We start from the raw sequence: 26,373 nt of genomic DNA, 5'->3' as shown, positions 1-26,373 counted from the left end.
ATTGACATCTTTCTTAAAAATTACCTTGTGTTATTTCTAGTATATCTCTATAATATAATTTGCCAATTATTTCTGCTATATGTATCCACATGTGGTGTTCTTTTATGCCAAGTTAGTTACCTAAATGGGACTGGATGATGTTTATTTGAACTGAACTGAATGTACACGGTTGCAAGAAAGTGAAAAATTGTGGAATTACTCACTCTTTTTTATTTTTCACATTCTTTGTTTTCTTTGTTCAAATAAGTTTTACTATTTTAATTGTCGTTAGACATTCTGTAGCAGCTAATTACATGTACACATATTGTAAACAAATATATTATTATTATATTATTATTATTATTATATTATTATTTTATATATATATATATATATCTTCTATGCTTAGTACAATTTGAATCCCCTTGTGGCCTTGGTTTCTGCTCTGATACACATTGTCATATATAGGCCCTTTTTATAAGCAGTTTTTCCTGTTTAGGTCAAATCAGTTTAATTAACCACACGTGTTGTCCAGTCAAGGTGTAGAATTGTCTAAAATTGTCTACAATTTAGAAGAACAGGAGGCAACTTGGCTAACGTTCTACCAATATGTACTGTATTTTAACTTCTATTCATATCATTGATTGAAAATTTCGTCTTTAATTGATAGAGTTAGATGTTAAATGTATCATTGATGCACCAAATATAATAGTTGCTTCAAAACTCAAACTTACCTATTCCAAAGCTGTTATATTTTAATAAGAAAACTTAATTCCGCTCCTAGTGAGTGCATGACACATGCAATTTCCTCCAGCAAGGTTGAGTTTCTCCTCTCAATGTGCGTAAACCTATAACATTTTTAGCTGGGCTGCTTTTTCTAGTCATACCTTTACCAGTGTGTCAGCACCTCATTGTCAGGTGTGCGTTTCCTGTCAAGATTTACAGTCCAGACGTTTGCACTGCAGAATGCATTGGGCCCAGAAACTCTGGGCTTGTAAAGGGATCTGTTGTAGTGTAGTGTTCTTGCTAGTAAACAGCGCTGTTCATTATAAAAGCCTGTAGGTCCGTGCTAGCCTAAATAAAACTGACTTTCTATACATAATCATCCTGTGTGGCCAGTAGTTTACTGTGTGCAGCCAGCTAGCCAAAGCTCTGCAATTTCGTTTTAATAGGCTGACACAGCAAGAGTGAACAAATGCCCTGTATAAAACATTGTATGCAGACAATGATATTTAAACAAGAAGGACTTATGTGTTTTAGCTTTATAGAGTGGTCTAGTAATGTTATCAGTATATATATTTTTATATATATATATATATATATAAAAACAACTTCAACCAGTGGTCTTGTTGCTGTTGGAATTCTCTGCATTGATTTAGAGTTTTTAATGCTCCATACATTGTTGTCTGCTTTGAAGAAGCAAATGTATAGATTTAGGTTCTGATGAACTCATTCAGTCCTGAAATGATGAAGAAGGAAGGCCAGAAAGACATCTCCTTTTCTTCTCTGACAACAGTAAATGTCAAGGATACTTAAAATATACAACATCTACTGTATATGATGTATAAATATTTGTTTTTAACTGGGTTTTTTTAGAGGTGATCGTAATTACCACCAAAGATGTTCAAAAGATGATGAGCACAATGAAGATGGACGTGAAGATGAAACTGGAGGTTGTTTGTATCCCCGAGGATGGAGACATGGGCACTGCAGACGCTCTCAGACACATCCAGCAGAAGATCAAGGTGTGTGTGTGTTACATGTGTGTAAACATTGATTTAGTTATGCCAGTCAGTTTCTGCCTAATCTGTTTATTGCATCTCTACCTCTTCACGCAAGCACTTGGACTGTCATGGAGTTCTGTTTGAAATGATTAACCAATACTCTACCAGTCAAAAGTTTTGACAAACCAATCAAAGGTTTGGACACACTTCCTCATTCAAGTAAATAGAAGGTGTGTCTAAACTTTTGACTGGTACTGTATATAAGTCAAAGAGGATAAATACATCAATGTGAAGATATTTGGATACAAAACCAGAAAATAGCCAACACAAATACAGAAGACTCATTATTATTTGCAAGACAAAACAGGACTGTTGTGAATTAATAAGAATTTGCCAGTTCTCCATTTGTCATTATACAATATACAAAAACATTATAGAAGTAATAATGGCTCTTTATTACTTTAATGTGTGAAAGACAACTTAGATTGCATTGTTTTTAATAAAATGTAGTTTTTGTTTTTTTGTTTAGGTACTGTTTTAAGTGTGGTCAAAGGGAGGCCAAATAACACATGCCATATCCCTCAATTGCCACTGTAATGTAAGCCAGTGTTTTGTAATAGAAGGTGGATGTGCATTTCTTGTTTATGTATATTGTCTACCCCATACATGGAAACCTGAAGAATAGTAGGATGCAGAAAAATGATAAACTCTGTTGGAGAGGTTGAAGTTGAGGTTGAGGTTGTGTGTACTGCTGGGTGACCATTCATCCATGCTTTTCCCTCCCCTGGATGGCCAAGGCTGTTGAAGGGCCTCATTTCACCTTTTTTAAAATACACACATGCACAGGCACACACGTTTACACATGCTGACATGATATCCATGACCCTCAACCCCAATTTCCAGACCCCCTCTGTATCCTGCCTGCTGATCCCTCCATCCTTTCCCTCATCCAGTTCTTTCTAAACAGATGAGGTCATGGTTAAGACTCAAAACTCCCTGTGCTGCCAGTTTACCCGGCGCACCATTTATTCTCATCCTGTAGTCATGCACATCTGTGCAACATTTGTATTTGGGTATATGTCGTCCCTCTGTATATGCCACAGTTCTGACTGGCCTCCTGAGACCATTAAAACATGTTTTTATCAGTGTAGTTAAGAAATGTTGATGTATTTCTTAAGGAATTGCTCTTGTTTATTGTTTGGCTATCACTGATTTTCAAATAGTTGGTGTAGTGTTTGAGAGCTGTTCTTAATACCATGTAATTACTGTGTCCCAAATGTTCGGGGCTTGTTGATTCACTAAAGATTTACCACTTCTACATCTTTGACTGTTCGTAAAAAAGAAATCACAAGCTCAGTCAAGTGTGAAGCTACAGAGGAGGAGGCGTTCTGGGGCGATTAGCTTGATATTATTACTTTTGTGTGTTTACAAATACAGTGAGGATTTTCAGTTACAGTATGAAACATAACTGGCAGTAAGCTTAATTATGTTGAGCAAACGCTCACATTTCTTTAACATAATTGAGCTAGATGGTAGTACTTTGTTAGTCAAACCTAATTCACTCTTGAATTAGGTTGAATTGAATTTAAATTCCCACATATTCTTATCCCCAATGGGCACAGTTGAAACATGATCAAAATATGCTTCAAGGTACCCTTTTTAATTCAGCGTTAACCACATCAAACACACAGTACATGACTTAAGTGCACTGCCAATGCAGCTCATTACATTCTTCACAGCAAAATCTCTTGGATTTGCTTTTGGAAAAGATTTATCAAAGACTCAAAATGCCAAATTTGTTGTGACAAGCAAGTTTAATGTTTTATTTTTTCCTCTGTCATTTGAATAGGTGTGTACAGATTTGTATTATTTTGTTCACCCAAGAGTTCTTTAACAGATGCATGGTATAACCACACACGCACTTAAATAGGACTAGCTCCAGCATGCTCCCATTGAGAATAGTCAAGTTCCTAATCCTTTGAGCAGCCAGCTAGATTAGAGGCATTGAGTTACACACGCTCACACAGTGGAGGGTGATGAGTGAAGAACCGTAACCATGGCCTGCCAAATCCCAGCAGAGATATCACTCAAACTGTCAAAGCGACGCATGAGTACAGTATAGACACACACACACACACACAGTCACTCACTCACCCACTCATCTCTTAACACAAACACTGTCCGATGAGGGGATTTGGTGTGTCCTATCAAACAAACTGCTTACAGGAACCGGTGTGTACGCCGGGTGAGCACAGTGGGTCATCCTTCTTGATTACTGAAAAGAGAGATTAGAAGCAGCATATTTTATTTTGTTCACTCTTCAAACAGCGATGCAACACAAAAGTGGACGGATATGCCTGAGTATTGCTCAGGTCTTTCACAATAATCCAAACAAATGAAAGGAGTACTTTACATGCTCTTTCTGCTTTGGTTACTTAAAGCCCCTTTGACTTGTTTCTTTTTCCTTCAGGCTTAATCACCTGGCAGAATGCGTCTATGCAGGCCAAAAGAGATGCACAGTATATTAGAGTTGCAGGTTCAAAAGTGAACCTTTGGTCTGAAAATGTTAGTCAGAGAAAAAGGAGTGAGAGATTTGGCTGAAGGGGACAAAGCAAACATACTAATTAAAGGGTCTTTTTTTTCCCTTTCCATTGTCCTTTTTTAGTAATTTTTTTCTACTGAGCCTGTCCTCCTCTTTTCTTCTGTACAGTAATATTTTCTGTTGATGCCATGGCTGCAGTTTATTTTGAAACTGGTCCTTAAAGTTTTTGCATTTGTGGCATCTGGTCGTGACATCACATTAAGCACTGTTATTGTGCTAACAATATTATTATAACTTGTATTTTTGTTAAAGAGGACTCTAATAGGAAGCCTAAAAAGAAGTGCCATACAAATAAAGTTTCATTGTATCCTTAAACTTCAGATTTTAACCTGTGTGTGTTTGTGTGTGAGCAAGCGTGTGCATCAGTGTGTGTGGTCCTGACCTGTCCAGAGATTCTGTCTGTTGAAAGGCCAAAGTGTCTCTGTCTCTCCAGCTGACTCCACTCTGCTGCCGCCTGACTGAGTGCCTGTTTGTGGGGATTGTGCAGGCCTTGTGTGTGTCTGTGTGTGCGCACATGCTTGTGAGCTCTGTTTCTGAACATGCGAGCTAGCCTGTGTGTGTGATAGAGGGAGGAGAGTGTTGAAAGGTCTTGGTGTCAGTCGATCTCCCACAGACACCTCCAGCTTTGCTGTGGCAGCTTCCTGTCGCCAGGTCCAGACCAGGTTATGCTCAGAGTTAGCTCTTGGTCATCTGAGTGACCCTTGACCCCAGTGTTATCACCGTCTACTGACTCACTCACACACAGATCTCCTCTCAGCTGTTAAAAACAGTTCACATTATTAACACACTTAAGTGAATTATTTCAGGCTTGTTATCAAAATATTTCTACTTAGTTTGTGTTATAGTCAGACTAGCATTTCCTAATGTTCTAATACAAAACGTTCACAATTTTATCACTTTTTGCCAAATACTGTTGTTTCACAATATTATTATTGCAAGCAAATATACAACATATACAAGATGTAGTGTTCCAGTGGACTAGTCTGATTTCTGCATCTAAGCTGTAGTTTTTCATTTTCCATTGTTTTATTGATGACAGGCTGATTGACTCTCTTTAGTCATCCCTACATTACACAATTGTCTTTTTATAGTGTCTTTTCTTTTCTCTCTGATCTCTTGACAATAGTTGAAGATTCTTCTTCCCGCTCAAATGCTGCCCCTCTCCACTCATTATTTTCCTTCTCTCTGTGTCACACGCGGTGTAAAGATGTCCCTGTCATTAAAGTGGCGCTAGCTAATGGTGGGATTAGTCGTTATGCTGACAGCCTTCATCACTGGACAGACGGGTGGATGCTGCACAAAGACACACAAATGTGGGCGCACCCACATGCACACACACACATGCAGGCATGCAACACCATTGGCAGCCTGTTAAAGTGACTGATGGACTGTTTGCTTTGTAGCCGTATGGTTGTTTAATCTATGTAGGTTTACTTATTATAGCGCTGCACTACTGAAAATTGAGTAATCTGAAAAAATTGTATTTCTCTGTCCATAATGATGGAGGAGGGTATTAAGCAAGAGTGTCTCTTGTGTTTTGCCACCAGAATTTGTATTTTCTTTGTATTATTGTCATATTTTACTAATCGAAATACGGTCCAGGTCAGGAATATTTGGGTGATGACAAGGTTGCAGGCAGTTTTGGTTTGGTTGTGTATCAGAGGTGTTCACACTGATATAGTCTAGGAGCGCACACCACAGATACAGCATGAAACACTGGAATTATCTTAATAAATGAAAAATACAAAACGATAGCATGATATTACAGTGGCTGTGAAGTGAAATAAATCACTAATGCAACAACAAATCACAAAGTAGCACTTGATCGTATTTTACTTTCTTTTTCTTTTCATCCTCCTTCCTCAGACGGACATCCTGGTCATGAGCTGTGACCTTATAACAGATGTGGCACTTCATGAGGTGGTTGATCTGTTCAGAGCCCACAATGCAACACTGTCTATGCTGATGAGCAAAGCCCATGAATTTACAGAGACAGTCCCTGGACAGAAGGGCAAGAAAAAGACAGGTAACTGAGTATTTAATGAAAAGAGAACTAGTTGTATTCTGTATGATGTCATATTTTTTAATTATGTGACGAAGCTGAAAGCAATGCAAAGTAATTGTTGTATGTATTGAGAATGTCTGTTTTGTTTTTGTTTAGCTGAACAGAGAGACTTTGTTGGTGTCGATCCATCAGGAAAACGGCTGCTGTTCATGGCCAACGAGGCAGATCTGGAGGAGGGGCTATCAATAAGGAAGTCCATCATGAGGAAGTAAGTCAGTTTACAAAGGGAAGGCTACTCAAACTATTAAAAGAAATATGCATTTGATTTAACAGCTGTTGATATATGGGAGTTTGAATCTTTGCATTTCTCTTCCTGTATATGACGGTTGCTTCATAATTTCCATCCTCTGTTGCAGACTTGTGGCAACTAGTATGGTTAGCATTGATGCAAGTGTCACTGTAGACATTTTCAGACAGTAATGCTGCATAATACCTGAAGAATTAGGTATAGAGTTTTCTGATGGCATATAATGAATGGTTTGGGAGATTATCTGGATCAGACACATTCACAACTGCAGGAGAATCTCCAAAGATAGATCATATACTGTATATAAAAAAGCACATTGGCTTCAGGTTTCCTAAGTGAAGTCAACCTGGAAGTAGCAATACATTGAATAGCCATCAGGGGGTATCGATGATAAGGTTATGGTATCAGTCGCTAGATTCAGGTATTCTTCAATAGACCATGATGTCAGTATTGTGATTTTCGCTTTCATTTAGAGGAACATAAACAATTAAGTATGACACATTAGTGGGAACCAGTGTGATTGACAATTAGTGTTGTCCAATTGGAGCCTTGTTGCAGGTGATGCCTCTAAACTTGCACTTGCAAAACCCCATTTTGAGGTTTTGCAAAATCATATCATATCACAATTCTGAAGGATTCAAAGCAGGAGTTGAGATTCTTATGGCTGATTTTAAGAGCCAGTTGCCACTTGAGCATGACGCCCATTCACTCACTGTGGATTATACATACACAAGCACCGTCTGATGCATGAGGTGAAACTAGGTAGCTGGCAGGAGAAAGTCCTGAGCCTCTTGTGCAGAAATGTATGTTCTTATATTCAGCACCTATAGACTTAATTGCATGTCTGAGAGCAGCTTAGGAGGTGCGTGTGTGTGTGTGTGTTTATGTGCGCACACACGTGTTTGTGTGATTGCTGCAGTGTGTGAGAGTTTCCCCCGCCTCTTGTACACAGGCTCTGTGAGAGGGAGAATTCTCTTTTGGGAGTAGCAAAAATGCATCATCCTAATCATAAACAGAGTTGTGAGATAAAATATGCAATAGTAAATAGGAAATATATTTTCTCTAGCACTCGGGGACTGATAATGTCTCAGCTTATTAATGTTATGATTTTTAATAATTTAGCCCCAGGGCCTGTTTAATTCTGTTTGTTTCAAAAACTCATCCTTGGTTCATTCTGTGTGTCTTTGAATGTGTGTGGTTTGATGATAAGTATGTTGTGTGCATCTGTAGATTCTTAGCTTTGGGGGAGCAGATGTTTAGGTTTCTAATCACGGTCTGTGTGTTTGAAGACTGTGTTCTGTAGTGGGTGTGTGGGATTTTTGTTACAGGAAGAGTACTCTAGGTAGGTTTTCGTTTCTAAGCCCCAAAATGCATGTATGTGTGAGAGAGGGTGTTTTGGGAGCTCGTAAATACTTCATGGAGCCAAAGCCACTGTAAATTCTGGCCAATAAGAGGGGGGCCGGAGCAGCTGCTTGCGTGCTTCCCTTGTGTGTGTGTGTGTGTGTGCTGTGTTTGTGTTGTATTTATTTATATACTTTATAGATCAAGTAAGAAAGAAATGCTTTTAAATACACACAAAGAAACACAACCTTGAGGTGGCCATAGATGGAAAGAAAACAGTCCCATGTTGTCACAGTGTTATGGAAGCACATTGTGCCCACAGCTAAACATTCCTTGCTGACATTAAAAGACATATAAGTTAATAATGATAATTTAATACATTAATGATGATTCATACACACACCTATTACTAAATCACACAAAAAGATTAACAAGAGCAAAATCGCCTCAGGTAAACCACAATAAACCCAGACTTGTGGGTTTTTATAACCCACCGGTAAGTAGTTTTACAAGATAGGACTGTTTTGCACATCGGTACCATCCAGTTGTCAAACTGCACAACTCGCTCACACAACAGGTTGTGTCATGTCATTTTATTTATCCACTTTATCCTCCACATGAGGGTCAAGGGGCTGCTGGTAAACTCTGGACAGCTCACCAGTCCGTCAGGGCAAACACAGAGAGGCAAACAACCATTTACACTCACACCAACGGGCAGATTAGAGTGTCCAATTAACCTCTGCATGTTTTTGGACTTTGAGAAGAAAAGCTGGAGTACCCGGAGAAAACCCACACACACAAGGGGTGAACATACAAACTCCATGCTTGTTCCGACCGGGTGGTGATCTGGACCCTGTCATTTATCATTTATGTGTATTTTTATTGTGCACTCTAAGACTTGCTTATCACAACTGAGTCATCTCCTTTGTTATTACATTAAATCCTTACAAGCATCCTTAATCATAGTCACAGCGCTTTATTTTCATTATTGATTATCACCCTCTTATTTTGTTTAAATTTAGACTGTAGCAAAGTCTCTTTTGCCACAGCTTCCACAGGCTTGGAGTGTGTTTGCTAAAAACATTGTGCACATAATAGTGTCTGACCTGGGAATCTGTAAAACAGTGTGAAGGGGCTCCTGCAGAGCTTCCACTCATACATCACTGCCACCTGTCTGAATCTAGCGGACGCAAGCCTGGAGAGCTGGTTAACTGTGTATTGGAAAAAAAAGAACTGCAAGTAATACATAAATGTTGACATCTGTTTGTTTTAAATCATGATAAAGACAGCCAAGCAGGGCAACTGAGGATGTTTGATCAAATTGTTTATCGAAGCATGTCTTAACTGCAATGACCTTTTCAAATATTGGACCAGGAGGTTTGGTTTGCATCTGTAAGCAATGAAGGTGCAAGACACCAGAGCTAAAAACCCATTCAGCACAAATACTACACTTTCTGCTTTCCAAACTTTAAATGACTTCCATTGCAACCTCCACCGGATGGACAAGATAACATTGTGTCTAAGAGTTTTACTGCATAAATTATCACTGTGCAGAACTCTGTGTTCCTTTCCTGTCTTAATTCAACAGTCTGTAAGTCATATAATGAAGATGATAATTATCTTCCTCGAGACAAAATTAAGAATACTGCTACACCTTATGAAGAAGAGAAGCCATTTTTTGACTCAAAACATGGACTTGGCAAGTTGAATGGAGTGGTGGGTGCATAAGTTGTATTTCACATTTGTGGTGTAACTGTTTTTGACTATTACCTTTTTTTTACGGCAAATTTAAAGTAAAAGCACCTCCAGTTTGTTGGTCATTTGCCTTAAAACCAGCATGCTCCCACACAGCAGTCATGTGGTTTTGGGCTTTGCAACTTACTCAACCATGATGCTCATAGTAGTCTTATTCAACAGTCAAGCACCTCCAAAGATTTATCATACGTTTAACACTTGGCAGTGCTAAACCTCCAAAACCATAGCCAGATGACTTTCAAACATTCAAAATGCTAAGTTGTTATTCAGTATGTCAATGATGTTGCATGCTGAATGTGAGGGTTTTGTCACATGTAAATATCTACCCAAATGCTATGACACCACTATGTGTATTTCAGTCGAAGAGCACAGGTTAAAATATGCGAGTGAACTCAATGAAGAGTCTGTCCGACTGGATTTTATTTTGGAGGCAATAGTTGAATGTCCTGAATAAGCTGTAAGCCTTTCAGCCCTGTTGGCTCTGTAGTGGAAACCTGACTAATGAGGGGCATTAACAGTCATTCTGCTGCATCTGAGTCATCGTCCGCTGTGGGATTTTAGTTGTAACTAAATAAGACATTACGCTGTGTGTTTGTGTGCTTTTGAGAGTGTGAGAGATGTGAGTCTTCTCTCCCACTGAGGACTGTAGTGGTACTTAAGTAGTCAGTCATTAATCCAAGGGTTGAGTCATCCCTGCCTGCAGAGGCAGTAAATTCCTGCTCCCTTTGACACTGAGCTCTACAGCACTAGCAGCAACAAGAAGTCACATGATGGTGCTGTTAGGAAAAGCAAGATGTTTACCCTTGTTTGCAAGATGTTTGGTGTGGGATTTTGGGGAAATGTGTACTTTAATAAATTAGCATGTGGCCAGTGTGCAGTGTTTTGAATCAGAAGGGCTGGCAACCATTAAAATGGTTCCAAACAGCCAGTATGAATACATATACAATACCTATTTAAAAAAAAAAAGGAAATTGATGTTAAAAGGAGAAAAAAATTAAGTTTGTAATGTATAACAGTATGTATAAAAACACAAATGCAAATTTAATTGTGGTACATTTCTGTTTGGTCAGCCTATTAATCCTAGTTAGGTTGTGATTACATCACAGCACAAATCTGGTGATGTTAAGGCTGGGACACACCAAGCTGACTTCGGAGACTCACATCAACACTAATTAATCCACTAATTAAGCCAACAACTTGCATGGAACACAATGCAAAGCCAGCCTTATTGATGAATTTTGTGATGGTGAAAATTGTCTTTTGTCATTAATGTGTAGCAAAATGTCAGGCATACATTTATTTCCACAGTATAATTATTTAGACTTGCTAGAAATTGAACCAAATGAAAATATTTCCATTGCATTGCAAGAAATTGTAACATATACATGGATGGACCTTCATTTTGACCAACTGAGTACCCACATGCCTTTGACATGAAGGAGAACCTTTCACGTCGTCTTTTTTTCATAGATTTTAGGGCCCCATTGTCCTACAATTGCTATCAGTCTTATTCACTCAATTTATAGACACACACACACCTTGCCACAATACCGTTATTGCCAGCTCTTTCTCTTTTCTCTCCTGTTCATGTTGAACACTGATGTCACTTGCTGGGTGTTCCCATAAATTCCACTTTAAGCCTACAATATACACACGCAGGCACACACCTGGGGAATGTTGTATGAATAACTACATTTGACAGCCACAGAATGTGTCCGTGTGTGCACGCACATGTGTTTTAATGCTTTAAATAAAATGCCTTAACACAGATGAACACACATGCAGCTGGATTTATGGCTTTCAGCATCTGGTTGTGAAATGTTTGTGACCAAGCAATCCTCCTTAGTCACTCTAGTTATACTGCACTACCTTGTAAAGAGAGAAAAATTGTTTTTTTGTGAGGAAGTGAGTAATGGAAAGGTAAAGGAACAGCGAGTAATATTAAAAAATGGTTTTAGAAAACTCAGTTTCTTCAACTGCAGGTGTGTCATCGTTCAGTTAGTCAGTTCACTACCAATATAATACAATGTCACGTACATTAAGTAACATATTGGAACTTTGCAGCTGTGTAGTTATTTTCAATTTCTATACTTATAGCTTCTAAAATGAAGTTATTATTGTATTATTGTATTGTATTAAATTTGCTAACTTACTATTGATTATGTTGTGCTAGGGTCTCCAAATGGAGATAATATGCATCCTTGCTGGCACTCAACTAGTGCAGTATCAGTTCAATGGGTTAGTTTTCTATTTTTTTGTTGTTTTTTTTTAAACAATATCTCTTGCATTTCTTATCCGAACAAAGTTGGCACTGCGCACACCGATGCCCTTAGTAAGTCACCTTCCTAGTTTGAAGCCTGTCAAGTGACCTGTTGGACACAAATGCTGAAACTACCGTAAACCATCAACTTGGAGGGTTGGCTTTCTGTACTGTGATTATCCAGCTAATAATTGTTTTTTTTTAGTAATAAATTAAGGTAGCTGAGTCACAGCTCACAAAATATCAAAAATTACTTTTTTTCCCCTCAACACTATGTATACATAGTGTGTTATATATACACTGTATAAACATTGTGTTGGGTGAAAAACAAATAAACCTAAGCTTGTGTCTAAATGTTATTCATTGTAGATCTCACTTTCAAGGCGTATTCATTCATTCATTCATTCATTTATTGACTTATTTTATTTCAATGTGGGATATTTAATGATCTGATCATCACTGTGAACATAAAAAAAACAAAAAAACATTGAACTCATTTTTGTCAGTTACTTTATTTTGTGGTAATGAGACACAGACTTTTCAAATCATCTTTCAAACTTTCAAATTGAAATCACAACATCACGCTTTGAAATAAGAGAAGGTTCATGTGAGTTGTAGTAAATGGACTAAATCATGAAAAAACATTGGTCTGGTCTCTTTTTTTTCCAGGAACAATGCCCTCTGCAGTTTTTATGATGTAATGATTGAAAGGCCAAAGGAAGAGCAGGATAGGTTGTCAGAGAGGATGAAGGGGTGATGGTGAAGTTTTTTTTATTGAACCTTGGAGGATGCAATGGTTTCCTTTGGGTCTCGCTTCATAAATGTCACATGTTCAGACTTATCTGCGTGTCCATGTGTGAAGGCATGAATGGATGAGTCTGTGCATGTGGCCCTCCAATCAGCATAAACCGTGTGACAACTATGGTAGCTGACAGACGACAACAGGCAGTGTCTGGTTTTCATCTCATGTTCTTGCAAGGAGGTGAATTAATGATCGAGTTTAGTAAAGGAGAAGCAAAAGTTCTTCTTAAATGTAAATACTACATATTTTTGTAGTTTTTGTGCACAGGTTTGCTGCACGAAACAATGGTTTTGAGGATGTCATCACTGTTTGAGAAACGCTGATCCATGGATTTAATATGACAACTTAATTTTTCTGATTCTCTAAATCTGAAAAAGAGTAACTTTAATATAACTGCATGTTGTGTCTGCTTCTGTCTTCCCCCTGCAGACATCCCAGGATGCACATCAAAACAGGCCTCGTGGACGCTCACCTCTACTGCCTGAAAAAAGCAGTGGTGGACTTCCTCGTAGAAAACAAGTGAGTCCTGCAGAGAGGATTAGCCTTAATTCTTTTTTAAATAATTTGAAAATGTCTCTTTATTGTGTGAGTGGTATTACCAGTTAGTTGTTATTAAACGGAAATCGCAAAAGCACAATTGGCAAATCATAAAGGCTCCACTTTTATGTCTATTTAATCTATTTAATTAAATATACATGATATAATGGATACAGTGTATATATATATATATATATATATATATACATATATATATTATTTTTTTTATGGTGTCATGTGGTAAGACATCATCACTTTTTAAATCTATTTCACAGTATATATGGAAATAATTTCTATGTTAACCGTATATGAAATAAAATAAATAATAATTATATTTCCCCGAATTGTTGAGCATTTACATACAGTTGACAGGAACTCCTATTTTCTGCTTAATCTGTATGAAGTGCTAAACGTGCTTGCTTGGTGTGTAAGGCTTCGAAAGGTCCTGTTAGCGGGGTATTCTTGTGAGGTGTTAATTTGTTTTACTATGTGCCACTGAGGCAGCTTGTTAGGCCTTTAGCCTCAGAAGTGAAGCAATGACAAGTAGAGCCTTCTGTACCTGCACTGACTCCCATGTACAATAATATACTTCATCTTTTGCTCTAAGAACTGGGATTTGTGATATAATAATAAATAATATTAGGGATGAGTGTAATGATAAAGTCACCACCCTGTTTGATTTGATACACAGTGCAAGGCTCAGTTTCTCCATATTCTTTGAGATGTCAGTGGAAAATAGTCCTTATTTTACAAGCAGAGCCTTTCCTTTATAAAAACCAAAAATGGAGAGTAAAACTGTCAGGGTAGAATGTCCCCATGAATATAAGAATTGAACTTCTGAACTTGGTTGGGCTGTGATTATTAACACAACTTCATCATTTCATAATCAAAGGTGGTCAGTGCAGTGTGTTATAAACCAAAGTATCCTATAAACCAACAATACGAAGATGTTACTCAGCCAAAAATGCCCTGCAATATCACTTTGTATTGAAATACCACTTGCTTAGATTAGTAATATTACAGCACCGATGCAACCACTGAGAAAGAAGTTTATTCCTTGGCACTAATAACTCAGAAAAGACATTTCAGTCAGTACACTTCCAAACTGTGCACACTTAAAGAGGAAATATTGGTAGCAAATTAAGATGGCTGGTAATACTGGTGGTGGCTCATCAACCAGACATGGTGGTTGTTGATAAGCAGCAGAAGAGGGCAGTAGTGATAGACGTGGCAATCCCAAGCAACCACAACATCAAGAAGGAGGAACGTAAGAAGCTTGAGAAATGCCAAGGGCTGAGAGATGAGTTAGAGAAGATGTGCAAGTAAAGGCAACTGTGGTCCCAGTGGTGATAGGAGCACTAGGAGCTGTAATCCCCAAACTTGGAGAGTGGTTCCAACAGATTCCAGGAACAACATCTAAGATCTCTGTCCACAAGAGCTCAGTCCTAGGAACAGTGAGCAGAACCCTCAGACACCCAGGCCTCTGGTAGAGGACCTAAGCTTTGAGGAAACACAAGACTGCCCAAGTGAGCGAGTGGGGATTTGTACATGTGTGTATATATATATCAAACATTCAAAAACAACTTGATGTAGATGCACTCCAGATACATTTGAAAGGTTGAGAACACTATAGAGCCAACATTTTCAAACACAAGGCTGTGGTCTCTCCTTGCTCTCATGAATATTTAGTCAATTTTTGGAACAGGTCCCATTGAAAAGTTAGCGCCAGTGTATAATTGTGGAAATCTGTTGTTACCAGTAGTTATATTATGTCTTTTTAAATGTAATGTGTCCTCACTAGAGGAGTTACAATTCCCTCATAAATAACCTAAACCCAATCTGAAACAGATCCCACAACTCACTCACAACTATATCTCTGCACCTCGTTTTGGTAAAGAGAGGAGGTTACACTTAAATTTCCGTAGATATAAATCTTACATCATTACATCACTACTACACCCTCTTCCACCATATATCACTTCCCTTGTTAGATGACTCATTTCTGTCTCCAGCTTTTTTTTGGACTCCTCTGTCCCGCTTGCTTTCGCCTCCATTCTCTTTATCTGCCTCTCTTGCTCAAGGAGAGAAATGGACAGAGTAACTGTTGTTTTTCTCCTGTCATTCAGATGGAAATTCTAATCTCCCTTTAAAAGAAAGTAAGTGAGGGCAAGTTGGGGGGGGGGGGCACTGAGCAGAGCACAGAGCAAAGAGGATAGATTGGCGAAATTACCTTCAGGTTTACATAGACTTAAATGTATGTTTCATCCATTACATTTGCTTCAAATGTGGTGGTTAATAATGCATATTTCTGACAGTAAATTTGAGGCAATAATGTTTGGGTGTTTTTGTTCTAAATAATAATTCTAGTATATTTAACTTCCCCCTGCTATTGATGCATGTTCTTTAGGATGTATCAATTGTACACATCATGTGCAATTCAAATTTAAATTGTGCCATTTGTAAATGTCTACATTGCCAACGCAGTAGTGCACTGTGTATGTAACATGATGTTCAAGGGTGAAGGGTGAAGGAAAAATTTATTTATTTATTTAAATTTTTTGAGCACAACCTTGTTCTTTTCCTCTTTGCAAATGTGGCTAAGCAGCCAAATTCTTGTCAAAGACATCGCCAGTTAAGGTGGAAGTGAATGCAGCAAAATGTTTTGATTCAAGTCAGTGCAAGGTCACAGTAAATGCTTAAATCATTTAAGCATTATTTTATGTGTGTTAGTGTTTAGTTAATACAGAAATATCTTGTGTGCAGACATATTCAGTTGATTATCAACTCATTATATTCTCTTACATTACCTCCACAGAGGTTGTTTTTGTTTTTGTCAGTTTTTGCTTGTGAGCACTACTATTGTGATCAAGATAGGATATTGAGATGCCTTGGCAGAGATCTGTGCTCTCTTCATTTACATTTACCATTTTTCTACCTACTGATAATCAGGAAGATTAGCGTCATCTCAAGAAAGCTCATTAAATCAGGACATCTTCCCCCTTCACTGATATTGAGTTTGCTTTGGTTTTCATCTATTCCTTTTTTTTTTTCTTTTTTCTTTTTTAATATATATAGATCCATCACATCAATCCGTGGTGAGTTGGTACCATATTTGGTACGTAAGCAATTTTCCAAAACAACCAACAGTCACAGACCCAAAGACGATGCAGAGGATCAGAACCAGAAAAGGACAGACTGCCCCGCAAACCACGGTCAGTTTTTTTTTTTTTTTGTACTGTACATTATCATATAACAATATCAGAAAAGAAGCACAATCATCCTCAACCACATCAATGTAATTTTTTTGTAAAATAGCTTTAGATTGTATTCAGTAGCATCAGTATTGAGAACAGATATGTTTGGCTTTTGCTGTGATTAAACACTGGCTTAGATTTTGTAATAAGCTGAGAAAAAAAACATTTACATATATCATTGTTTTGTTTTTTTTAACCCTGTACCTGCTAATTCATCTGTGTCACTTTGTTCTTTAGAAATTTTCATCTCATCATGGGACGAGCCTCTACTCAAGCTGGCCCAGGAGCGCTCTTGTTGGAACGACCATCACGGTGACATGAGTGAGGCTTACCATGGAGGAAAGCTGCGATGCTATGTGCACATTATGGAACAGGGCCTGTGCTACCGTGTCAACACTCTAGCTGCTTACATAGAGGCAAACAGACTGGTGAGTCATCACCCAACTCTGGAGAGCTAATCTTGTATATATATTTGAAATTGAGTGCACAATATCCCTCCTGTATAATTGTATTACTCTCTTTTTAGTAGTTTGCACTCTATTCTTTGTTTTGATTTTTGATGACAGTCAAACTATCAGTTTGGTCATTCATTGTTAATCTTGGAAAAACATTTTTTGTTTCTGTAGAACATTCAAGTAGGTTTGATATAATAATTATTTTTCAAATAAAATGAATTAGCCTATTCTAGATTGATCTTTCTTTTATAACAATAAACTCAAGTATGTTGGGAACAGTTCATATCTTTAAATTCTCTTTCAATGGAATGTAGAGTTTTGATGGTGTTGTGTTGCAATGCTCCATCATAAACGTATCGCACAGTGAATAATGAACTGAACTTTGACTCAAAAAATGATTGCCCAAATCAAATTGCAATATAAGGTATTTTCCCAAGTAGTTCAGCCCTACTTTCAAGTCCATATTATGTTCAGATAAGGGTAGACTTTAATTTGAATGATCTGTACCTTCTCCTTTGGGCTTTTAACTCTATGCCATCTCCCTAATAGGCCCCAAAGATGTTTGAGGAGCCAGCAGTCCATCCAAGTGCTATTATTTCTGAGAGATGTCAGGTAAGAATAATGTTCGATATTAGCTGTAATTAAAGTTTAGTTATCTTGCATTTTCATCTTCAGTCAGTTTATCTATTTAGCTTCCCAGCTATTATGTCTTTCAGATTTACAAATTATAAGGTTTCCTGTATGTTTTCTCTGCCCTCAGGTGGGATCAGACAGTATCATTGGTTCTCAGTGCCAGGTAGCGGATAAGACTTCCATAAAGAGGTCCACCATTGGCAACTCCTCCACTATAAAAGAGAAGGTCAAAGTCGCCAACTCTATCATCATGCACGGGGTTACCATTGAGGAGGGGTGAGAACACATGCATCTCTAAAAACACGCACATGCAGACACTCGTTGGTGACATGTACTTTGAAGTGCCTGTGCCAACACTTTAATTTAGCCTCAATAAGAATTTCGCCCTTGAGGCATGTTTATGAATCAAAGTTTGAATCCTCCTGTTCGCTTTCATCTCATCAGGCGGTGTTCAGTCAGTACATGCACACTGTGGTGATTAGGAAGCAAAGGTTTCACAGTTAAATAAATCATCTGTCATTGCCAGGAAAAACTTGTAATGAACAATCCATTAATCTCCATTCATAGAAATGAATAAACAACTTTAATCTTCATTAAAATGAACAGCTACTACTATTAATATTACTGCTGCTACATAGGGATGGGTACCGAAACCTGGTACTAAATGGGCCCCAGGGATGTATTTTGAAGTACTTAGTCGTAATATCAATAAGTGCTGACGTTGACGGTGCTGCTAATGGTATTTTTTTTTTTTTTTTAATGGTAAAAAAAATATGCCATTTGTCTGTGACAGATTTTCACAGTTCCCAATCATGAGGAGAGGTCTGTATGCATCTCTGTCACAGCCCGCTGCCGTCTGTGCAGGGGGCGGGGCTAGCTCCTGCTGCCTGTCTGGGCAGCGAGAGCCACACAGACAGAGACCTGCACCAACTGAGTTGCAGTGGAACGAGCTAAAGGTTCCAAAGTCTGGTGATATTTCACCAGAATTGATGTGAATAATAGTCGTTGCCCCAAGTGCAGTAAGAGTTTTGTTCGTAAAGATCGTAAATACAAGCAATCTCATCTCAAGCACATCACGTTCAGTCTGAAAAATGCACAGTGTTCGACAGCTTAGCTCAAAGCACACGTCTCCTGTGTCCCCCTCCACCTCAGGTATGTTATGCTAGTAGGAACCCACGATGAGTCACTTAAATTATGCAACCATGAGTTAATAGTAACTGTTAGTCAGATAAAAGATGAATATGAATACTGACTTCTTTTAAGTATAAACATATATTGAATGAATTACAAATTAAATGAATGGCCTAGCCTAATCCATGTAACCAGTATTTTTGATGTTGTAAATAGTTATTCAGTTTGGTTTTCCTTTCTTTAATCATAAGAGTCAGTGTCTGTTGTTGTCTAAAACATGGTTAGCCCTAACCCTAACCATAACCCAAGGTTAACATTTGTTAACATTAAACTTCATCATAACTGGTTTAAAATTACTCCTGATTTAGTTCTCCTAAATTTAAGAATGAAAAATGTTACCAAATTGGTAATTCTTTACTTATTTTGTTAAATTAATTCTCCTAAAAATAACCAATAAGAGTACCTTTAAAGTACCGGATAAATAAGCAGTATTGTAGTAGTACCCATCCCTATTTATGCATGCTTTTTCTTTTACTCTGTTTTCTTTCCCCCCATTACAAATACATTCACTGCATATCTGTCCATTCAATGTTTGGTGTACAAATGAGTGTGTTTGTGGGCTTTTTTGTGTGTTTGTGTGTGTGTGTGTGTCTAAGACAGATGCTTGTGCATGTGTGTCAGTTGAAGGGAGGTGCAACAGGTTTTGTTTTCTGAGCTCTGTGGGGTCAAACAGAGATTGCTGAGTGAACAATGCATCTTTTGGTGTGCAACCAGCCAGAGACCGGCTCCAAACAAACACACTGGTTATGGAATTGGGGAATATCATGTGGGATTGAAAGCTGTTTACCAGACAGCAAAAAAAAAGAAAGAAATTTGAAACATTTAGCAAATTGCAAAGGCTGCTACATAATCAGATCTTACATTGTCATGTTGAAATGCATTAATAATCATTAATAATTAATTTTTTTGTGACTTGATGCATCCCGGTTAGTATTGTTGCATTAAAAGAGGACTTGTGCAAACTGTAAAATTAGCATGTAGATTGGTCTGTCTCTTAGATAGGAGCTGTGGTGGAAAGAAACTTTAATTCACTCGTTCACAAGCTCCTTGTCTTTTATCTCCATTTCTTACTCCTCCCTCTCTTTTCTTTCCATCAAGGCCTCAACGCCATCTCTGTCCTCTCTCTTTCTCTGTCTCTCCATCTCTTCTTAAGCCTTTGAGGGACCCCAGCCAGCCAACATGGGGACCCTCATCATGCCCATGTAGGTGCACGCACAAAGGCATGAAAGACAGGAGAAGGGAAGAAAGAAGTGAGAGGGGAAAGCAAGCTAGCGCCGCAATAAAGAAATTGCAAGTCTTGCTTTTCTTTCTTTGAGGACATAAGAAGGAAGGAGAAAGAAGGGAAAGAAAAAGCCAGTATGAGGGGATTAGTAGACCTCAGCCATGTCGCAGAAACCCCTAGCATTTCTCGTTTCTTTGTTTGGAGCTGACCAGAGCTTGTTGACAAAGCGCTGCGTGTTTGGTAAGGGGGATAGTAAGGGTCAAATTTACAGGGGGGTTGGCACTGAAGGTGGGGGTTGACGTGTAAGTGTGTGTGTGTGTGTGTGTGTGTGTGTGTGTAGGAGAGGGAAAAAGGATGGGGGGTCATGGCAAGGAGGAGCCCTGGTGTTAGTAATTAGCGGTGTTTCAGTTCTGAAGCTTCTTTGGTGGTCTCTCTCTCTGTCTCTGTCTCTCTCTCTCTCTCCCTCTCTCTCTAATGTTACAAAACTCTGAATCTTGTAATCTCCCATCACCATCTACCACCACCACCACCTCCTGGGCACACACATGCACGCACAGAGAGAAACACACACACACACACACACGCGCACAGAGACACTCATACACACACACATATACATACACACACACACACACACACACACACTCCTTTCTCAGTCTCCCTTTAGGCCTAACCACCTGAACAGATTGGGCCAATACAAACCTGTCTGTGTGTGCGGTGCAGAGGGCCAAGTGTGTGTGCGTCACAACCTGGGCAAGATCAACATGTGTTCTCCGCCGGGCTCTCCGTGCTACTGAAACACACACACATTCTCAAACCCACACATACACACCCTCCACGATTAGTCAACGGAGGACACACAAGACTGTCTGTGTCTCCTCTCCAAGAATTTTATGGTGATGGTTTGGCTGAATGTGAACCTGCTGCATGGTGGGTTGGCACTGCCAGTTCAGGTGGGACTGTAGCACAGGGCCAACAATGTCTTAATTACACAAACATCCCGCCACATAGCATGACCTGTTGTTGTTCTATACGATGCTGTATATACATGTACATGCTAATGGCACGTCAACACGGTCATTCGGTTGGATATGTTTGACTCTTGGAAGCAGGTGGGAGGGTTATGAGCTTGATGAGGAAACAGACTGAATGTCTCTTCTGTCAGTTTGACCTCCTTCATGAAGCTCACTACACAACTGTGGAGGGTAGAAGGTCAGCAGCCAACAGTGGAAGGCTGTGGTTGTTCTGGGCAGCTCCCAGTATGAATGTGCTTAGCTGTGTGTATGTACCGTTCTATGCGTGTGAGAACAGAATGTGAACCATGTACGAATATCCAGTGTGGCCTATGAAAAAGTTTCCCAGCAAAATATTCATCTTTAATCATTCAAAGAAGTTCACTTGGTTACAGAAATTAAACACTGGCTCACCTCCTAGGGAACTAACCCAAGGTTTTAACTTCCCCATATTAAATCTTGGGAATGCACAGGAGGTCTGAACAGCCCGTTGGCAAACACAGCATGATGATGATGATGATGTTATGATCCATCTTATTTGTGTGTGTGTCATTTTTCAGGTGTAATATCCAGGGCAGCGTGATCTGCAGTAACGCTGTCATCGGCCGAGGAGCGGACCTCAAGTACTGCCTGGTGGGGAACGGTCAGCGGATCGATCCAGAGGGTGAGGCCAACATGAATGCATAAACACAAACACACACCCATGGTGATTTTACTATTTGGGACAAGTCATTTGACTGACTTCATTGCTCTTGATCTAGTGTGGTATTTCATGCTCCCACAGTATAAATGTGGGTGGATTTAAGGTTCACTATTTTTGCCTTTTCAAAATGGATTGAAAACTTTGTCCCAATGACGCAAATGGCTAAAAACAAAGAGGCTATACAACATTGCACCACTGTACGATTTAATGCTTTCTGTTCAAGTTTGTCATGCCCAGGTTTATTGTTGCTGTTATTTTGTCCAGCCTTCTCTGTCTCTGGCTGACTGAGAAAAGGCACTAATATATGTGTGTGGTATCAGTAATTGCCAACTAGGATCATTTCTTAATTCTGAAGTCTGTGTGATAGATTTCTTAGTTGTTTTTTTGTTTTATTTCCTTAATCCTGTTGTGCCCAAAACTAGCTCTGTGTGTGTGTGTATGTGTAAGTGTATGTGTGTGTGTGTGTCTGTCACATTGATGGAGAGGTTAGAGAGCAGGGCCAGAGCAGGACCACCCGGAATTCAACAGCAGCAGCTTCCAGCCACGTCCATGCTCACACACACACACACACATAGAGAAAGAGAGGGTGAGCTTGGCTTACACACTGAGCGGCCTAATTGTGTGAAAAAACTGTGCACTCTAATACCTTTTTTTTATCAAAATGTGATGTTGGGGTCATTTTATTGCATTTCAAATTGGCGTTATATATCAGACTTTCCTGTATACATCACTTTATATTTTTAAATCCTAGTGGTTCTGCCTATACACTAAAAAGACAAATTTCAGTAGAGCAGTAGTTTAGTTTCTCTGTCCGGTTCACATTATTTCAGATAGTATTATAAACAGGTTGGACTCTATACAATCAACACAAATTATCATAAAGGCCATACATTTTCAAGGCTTTACAATATGAATACAGCCCCCATGTGGACACAAACACTCCTTTAAAAAGCAAAACAAAAAGAAAACAAGGGAATCAAAACCATATTACATCGAAAAATTAAAACAAATGTGATTTCATTTTGTCATGATTCTATGCAATACGTGCTCTTATACAACTTGTGTTTCTACACAATGCACCTAATCACAACATTTTAATCTGTCCTTGTCACTAACAAGTACCCCAATACAGTTTCTTCATGTAAATTAAAAAAAATGTTTTTTATTTAATTAGAAAGACATTCAACAGAATCTTGCCCCTCTTACTTAGTATTAGACATTAAGAAAAAACATGATATTTGGTTTACATGACATTGGAAAAAATAAAAGAATAATTTTCTTAGTCTGACTAAAATTGGGTTTCTAAATTTTAGTCCAACTGAAATGGTACTAAATCTAATTTCTGAATGTCCTGATACTGCGATTGAAAGTCAAACTACTATTGCATGTATCAGACCAGTGTACAGTTTTTTTTGGACTGGTGAGACTGATTTTCTGCTCTTTCAGCCTAAACAATTGGATATTTTATAGCTAATGGATGATGGGAAGACTTGGAATGGGGTTCGACATGCTGAACCAAAAAACGCCTGAAAGGGTTTCACCTCCTAGTGGAGCAGAGCTAGACACATTCAATAAACTGATTCCCTACTAGTGCTTGTACACAGAGACAAGGACAGTAGTCCGACTTAACGACGTCGGTTGACTTAACCGTGCATGGAAACGCACTGAATGTCCATTGCCACTAGTCTCGATGGTTGACCATCGGCTCAGGCTGCTAAAAACATTGCACACCCACTCAACTGCTGAAGCTGTTAGTGGTGAAGGACCACCCTGGCAGCAGCCACTCTCACACTCTCTCACACACACACACACACACACACACACTGGTAAAATACACACATGTAGGTCTATATCAGGTGTTTATATTCAACAGATACATACCTTCACCCTGGCTGCTTTGACAAATGCACACACGTGCATGTATTTATACATTATATACACGGACAAACACACATTTCTCTTGTCAGCCTCCCTGTAAAACTCTAACCTGATGTTTTGTTGCATGCTGACTCCGATTAAAGGATTTGCTTTAAATTTGTAACTATATTTGGTTCGAAACAAGCGCTTCCAAATCAAGTTATAATCCTGTTTATAAACACACGGCTATTTTCTGTTCTTGATTTGTAAATACATATGGTCTTAACTTACTGACCATTGAAAGCACAAGGTCTGAGACAAGACCCAGAAATGCAGTGAAGGTATATTTATTCTATACAGTGACAGCACACACACACACACACACACACACACACACACACACACACACACACACACACACACATGCCTGCCTGGCCAAAAATACAACACTTTAAAACTGAAAAGAAGTGTATAGAGAAAAGGAGAATTAGTCAAATCTCTCCCAGAAACTCCAACCTCTCCTCCTTTACATTACTTTAATACTTCTATTTGTTATGGGCTGTGAGATGGCCTCCGGACAATAACTTACAACAATATAAAAGTATAGTTGCACATGATTTGCATGTTGTTTAGTGGTCATGCGTGTGTTCATGTGCGAGTGTGCGCCTCACTTCACACGGTGCAGGCATATGTTGTGACAAAGACTCGTTTAGTTACTGACAAATCAAAGGGCCCAAATTAAGTAACTTTTGTCCTTTTCTCCCCCAGTCACTCCCTCTGCTTCCCTCTGCTTTGTCCTCCCCTGCACACATGCCCATGCACACACACACACACACATGGCACAGCAGGATAAACCAAGTCTGAGCAGCAGATTCCTTCACACTAAAACCTGCCTTTGTGGATGGAACATTACTCTCATCCACCGTTTGCTTTGGATCAGCACTGGTGCTCGGGGATGGAGGGATGTAGGGAGGAGAGGCTGCTCTCCTCATGCTGAACTGAGTTGGGTTCTTAAAGGGAGATAGTGAGGAAAATGCTGGCAGACTCTGTTCCAGGCATCATCTATTTCTTTTAGCGAGGTTCAGGTAGCGGTCAGTGTGACCTAAGTCTTACCACACGCAAGATTCTGGGAGTGAACTCAAATAAATGAAAGGGCCATACAGAGGAGATGCATGTTGTAGCCCATTAACTACAAATTGGGCATCCTTTCTTTTCCATTTCTGTCAGTGTGATAGCACATTGAACACACATAAATAACTTGATGACTAATCCAATGTTAATTTTATATTCTTGGCAAAAGCATGTGTGTACAGTAATAAAGTTGCCAAGTATTTGTCCCTCATCACTAACTTAAATGTCTTTGTAGGAGCCAACAGCCTCCTGTCAAACAACACTTTGTTTATACTAGAAATGATTTTGTGGGTCACTTGTGTGATAAATATTTATCCCGCATGTCTGTGAATGCAGAATGATGACAAACTCTCTCGAAGAAATAAGCTTTATCTTGTTTGTTAATGTCATTTACATTGTTTTTTGATTTTTCATGTTATAAATCAAAACATTGTTAACATATATCTACTATATTTGCATGCTCATGACTTTCTTAAGTGGGAAAGTGGGAAACCATTGGTCCAATATTACAGTCAAAGTATTTACATAGGTGTGGCTAACAGACAAATAGAGTACACCACTGTGAGTGGGACAAAATATGGATATGGCAGTATGAATATCATTGTCTTAACTCATAAGAAACAACATCTTTTTTTTTTTTTACTTTTTAAAAGTATTCTTGCAAGTTCAGACGATGTGCGAGAGTCTCCTTACTACTTAATGATGGACTTTTCCTCTTTATGTGTATGTTTTTCCTGTTAAAAATATCGCACTTTTTAGCCGGGGACATATTTTTTTTTGCCCGAATTTACCCACAATTCACAGTTGGGCAGAATCTGCACCAGTCAGCACTTGTTGAGGGTAACAGACCCGACGCAACTTCAGTCAATCGCAGTCAATCGAGTATGTTTTCATTTTTCATTTCATTTTACTCCAACACACAAAACTATTTCATAGAGCAATTAACAGGTAATGTTGTAGGGTGTAAATCAACCGTTTATGAGTTCTGATGGATGGCTTTTTTTTTGTTGTTTGTTCGTTTCCTAGAGAAGAACAAAATCATTTTAACTGAAAACACAATAATGACCACATTTCATGTTAGCAATAGAATCTGCCTTTTAATACAAACAGCTTATAAATCTCTCTTTCTCAGCTGAGAGGACTAATGAGGTCATCGTTGGAATGGACCAGCTGATGGAGATCTAGCTCCCATGGATAAGGAGTGGCAACGTCTCATTGACCAACCAGAGAGCAGCAAAAACCCCGAAGGCCGACTAAATTCATCAGCTGATGACCGGACAGAAGCCCGGATGCTGCCGGACTGTTTCACTCTTGGCTTTTTTTTTTGTACATTGTGTCCAAATAAAGGCCGGTCTGCTTTCAGCCATTATTCTTTGTGATGGTGTGTTTTTCCTCCGCGTCTCGTTGGGATCTTTGTAATTGTTTTACCACACTACTTATTATCAGATCACTGCTGTCACCTAACAGCGGGACTCTGTTTACCCTGCTGTAGGAGGAGGAGGAGCGCAGGCTCGTACATGTTTGAATTGTGCATGTGTGTTTACATGTGCACACTGTGCAGCTGTGAAGACCAGAGATGTAGCGAGAAAGCAGTGGGAGGGG

The 26,373-nt window shown here is 38.9% G+C and overlaps 1 protein-coding gene across 3 annotated transcripts in view; it reads left to right on the top strand.

The window, feature by feature from the left end:
* eif2b3 (eukaryotic translation initiation factor 2B, subunit 3 gamma) overlaps nt 1-26,140 on the top strand; it is a 35,511-nt gene extending 9,371 nt beyond the window's left edge. For all 3 annotated transcript variants that reach the window (XM_058644742.1, XM_058644733.1, XM_058644725.1), the window contains 10 exons: nt 1,576-1,724; nt 6,172-6,331; nt 6,467-6,578; nt 13,205-13,294; nt 16,388-16,524; nt 16,804-16,994; nt 17,571-17,633; nt 17,782-17,930; nt 21,641-21,744; nt 25,904-26,140. In XM_058644742.1, coding sequence (XP_058500725.1) covers nt 1,576-1,724; nt 6,172-6,331; nt 6,467-6,578; nt 13,205-13,294; nt 16,388-16,524; nt 16,804-16,994; nt 17,571-17,633; nt 17,782-17,930; nt 21,641-21,744; nt 25,904-25,956 — 1,208 coding nt within the window. In that variant the 3' untranslated portion in view covers nt 25,957-26,140. The remainder of the gene's footprint in view (nt 1-1,575; nt 1,725-6,171; nt 6,332-6,466; nt 6,579-13,204; nt 13,295-16,387; nt 16,525-16,803; nt 16,995-17,570; nt 17,634-17,781; nt 17,931-21,640; nt 21,745-25,903) is intronic.
* The last annotated feature ends 233 nt before the right edge of the window (nt 26,141-26,373 follow it).

The sequence above is a fragment of the Solea solea genome, chromosome 1 (assembly GCF_958295425.1).
Source record: "Solea solea chromosome 1, fSolSol10.1, whole genome shotgun sequence".
Taxonomy (NCBI): domain Eukaryota; kingdom Metazoa; phylum Chordata; class Actinopteri; order Pleuronectiformes; family Soleidae; genus Solea; species Solea solea.
This window is presented reverse-complemented; position numbering and strand designations above follow the sequence as displayed.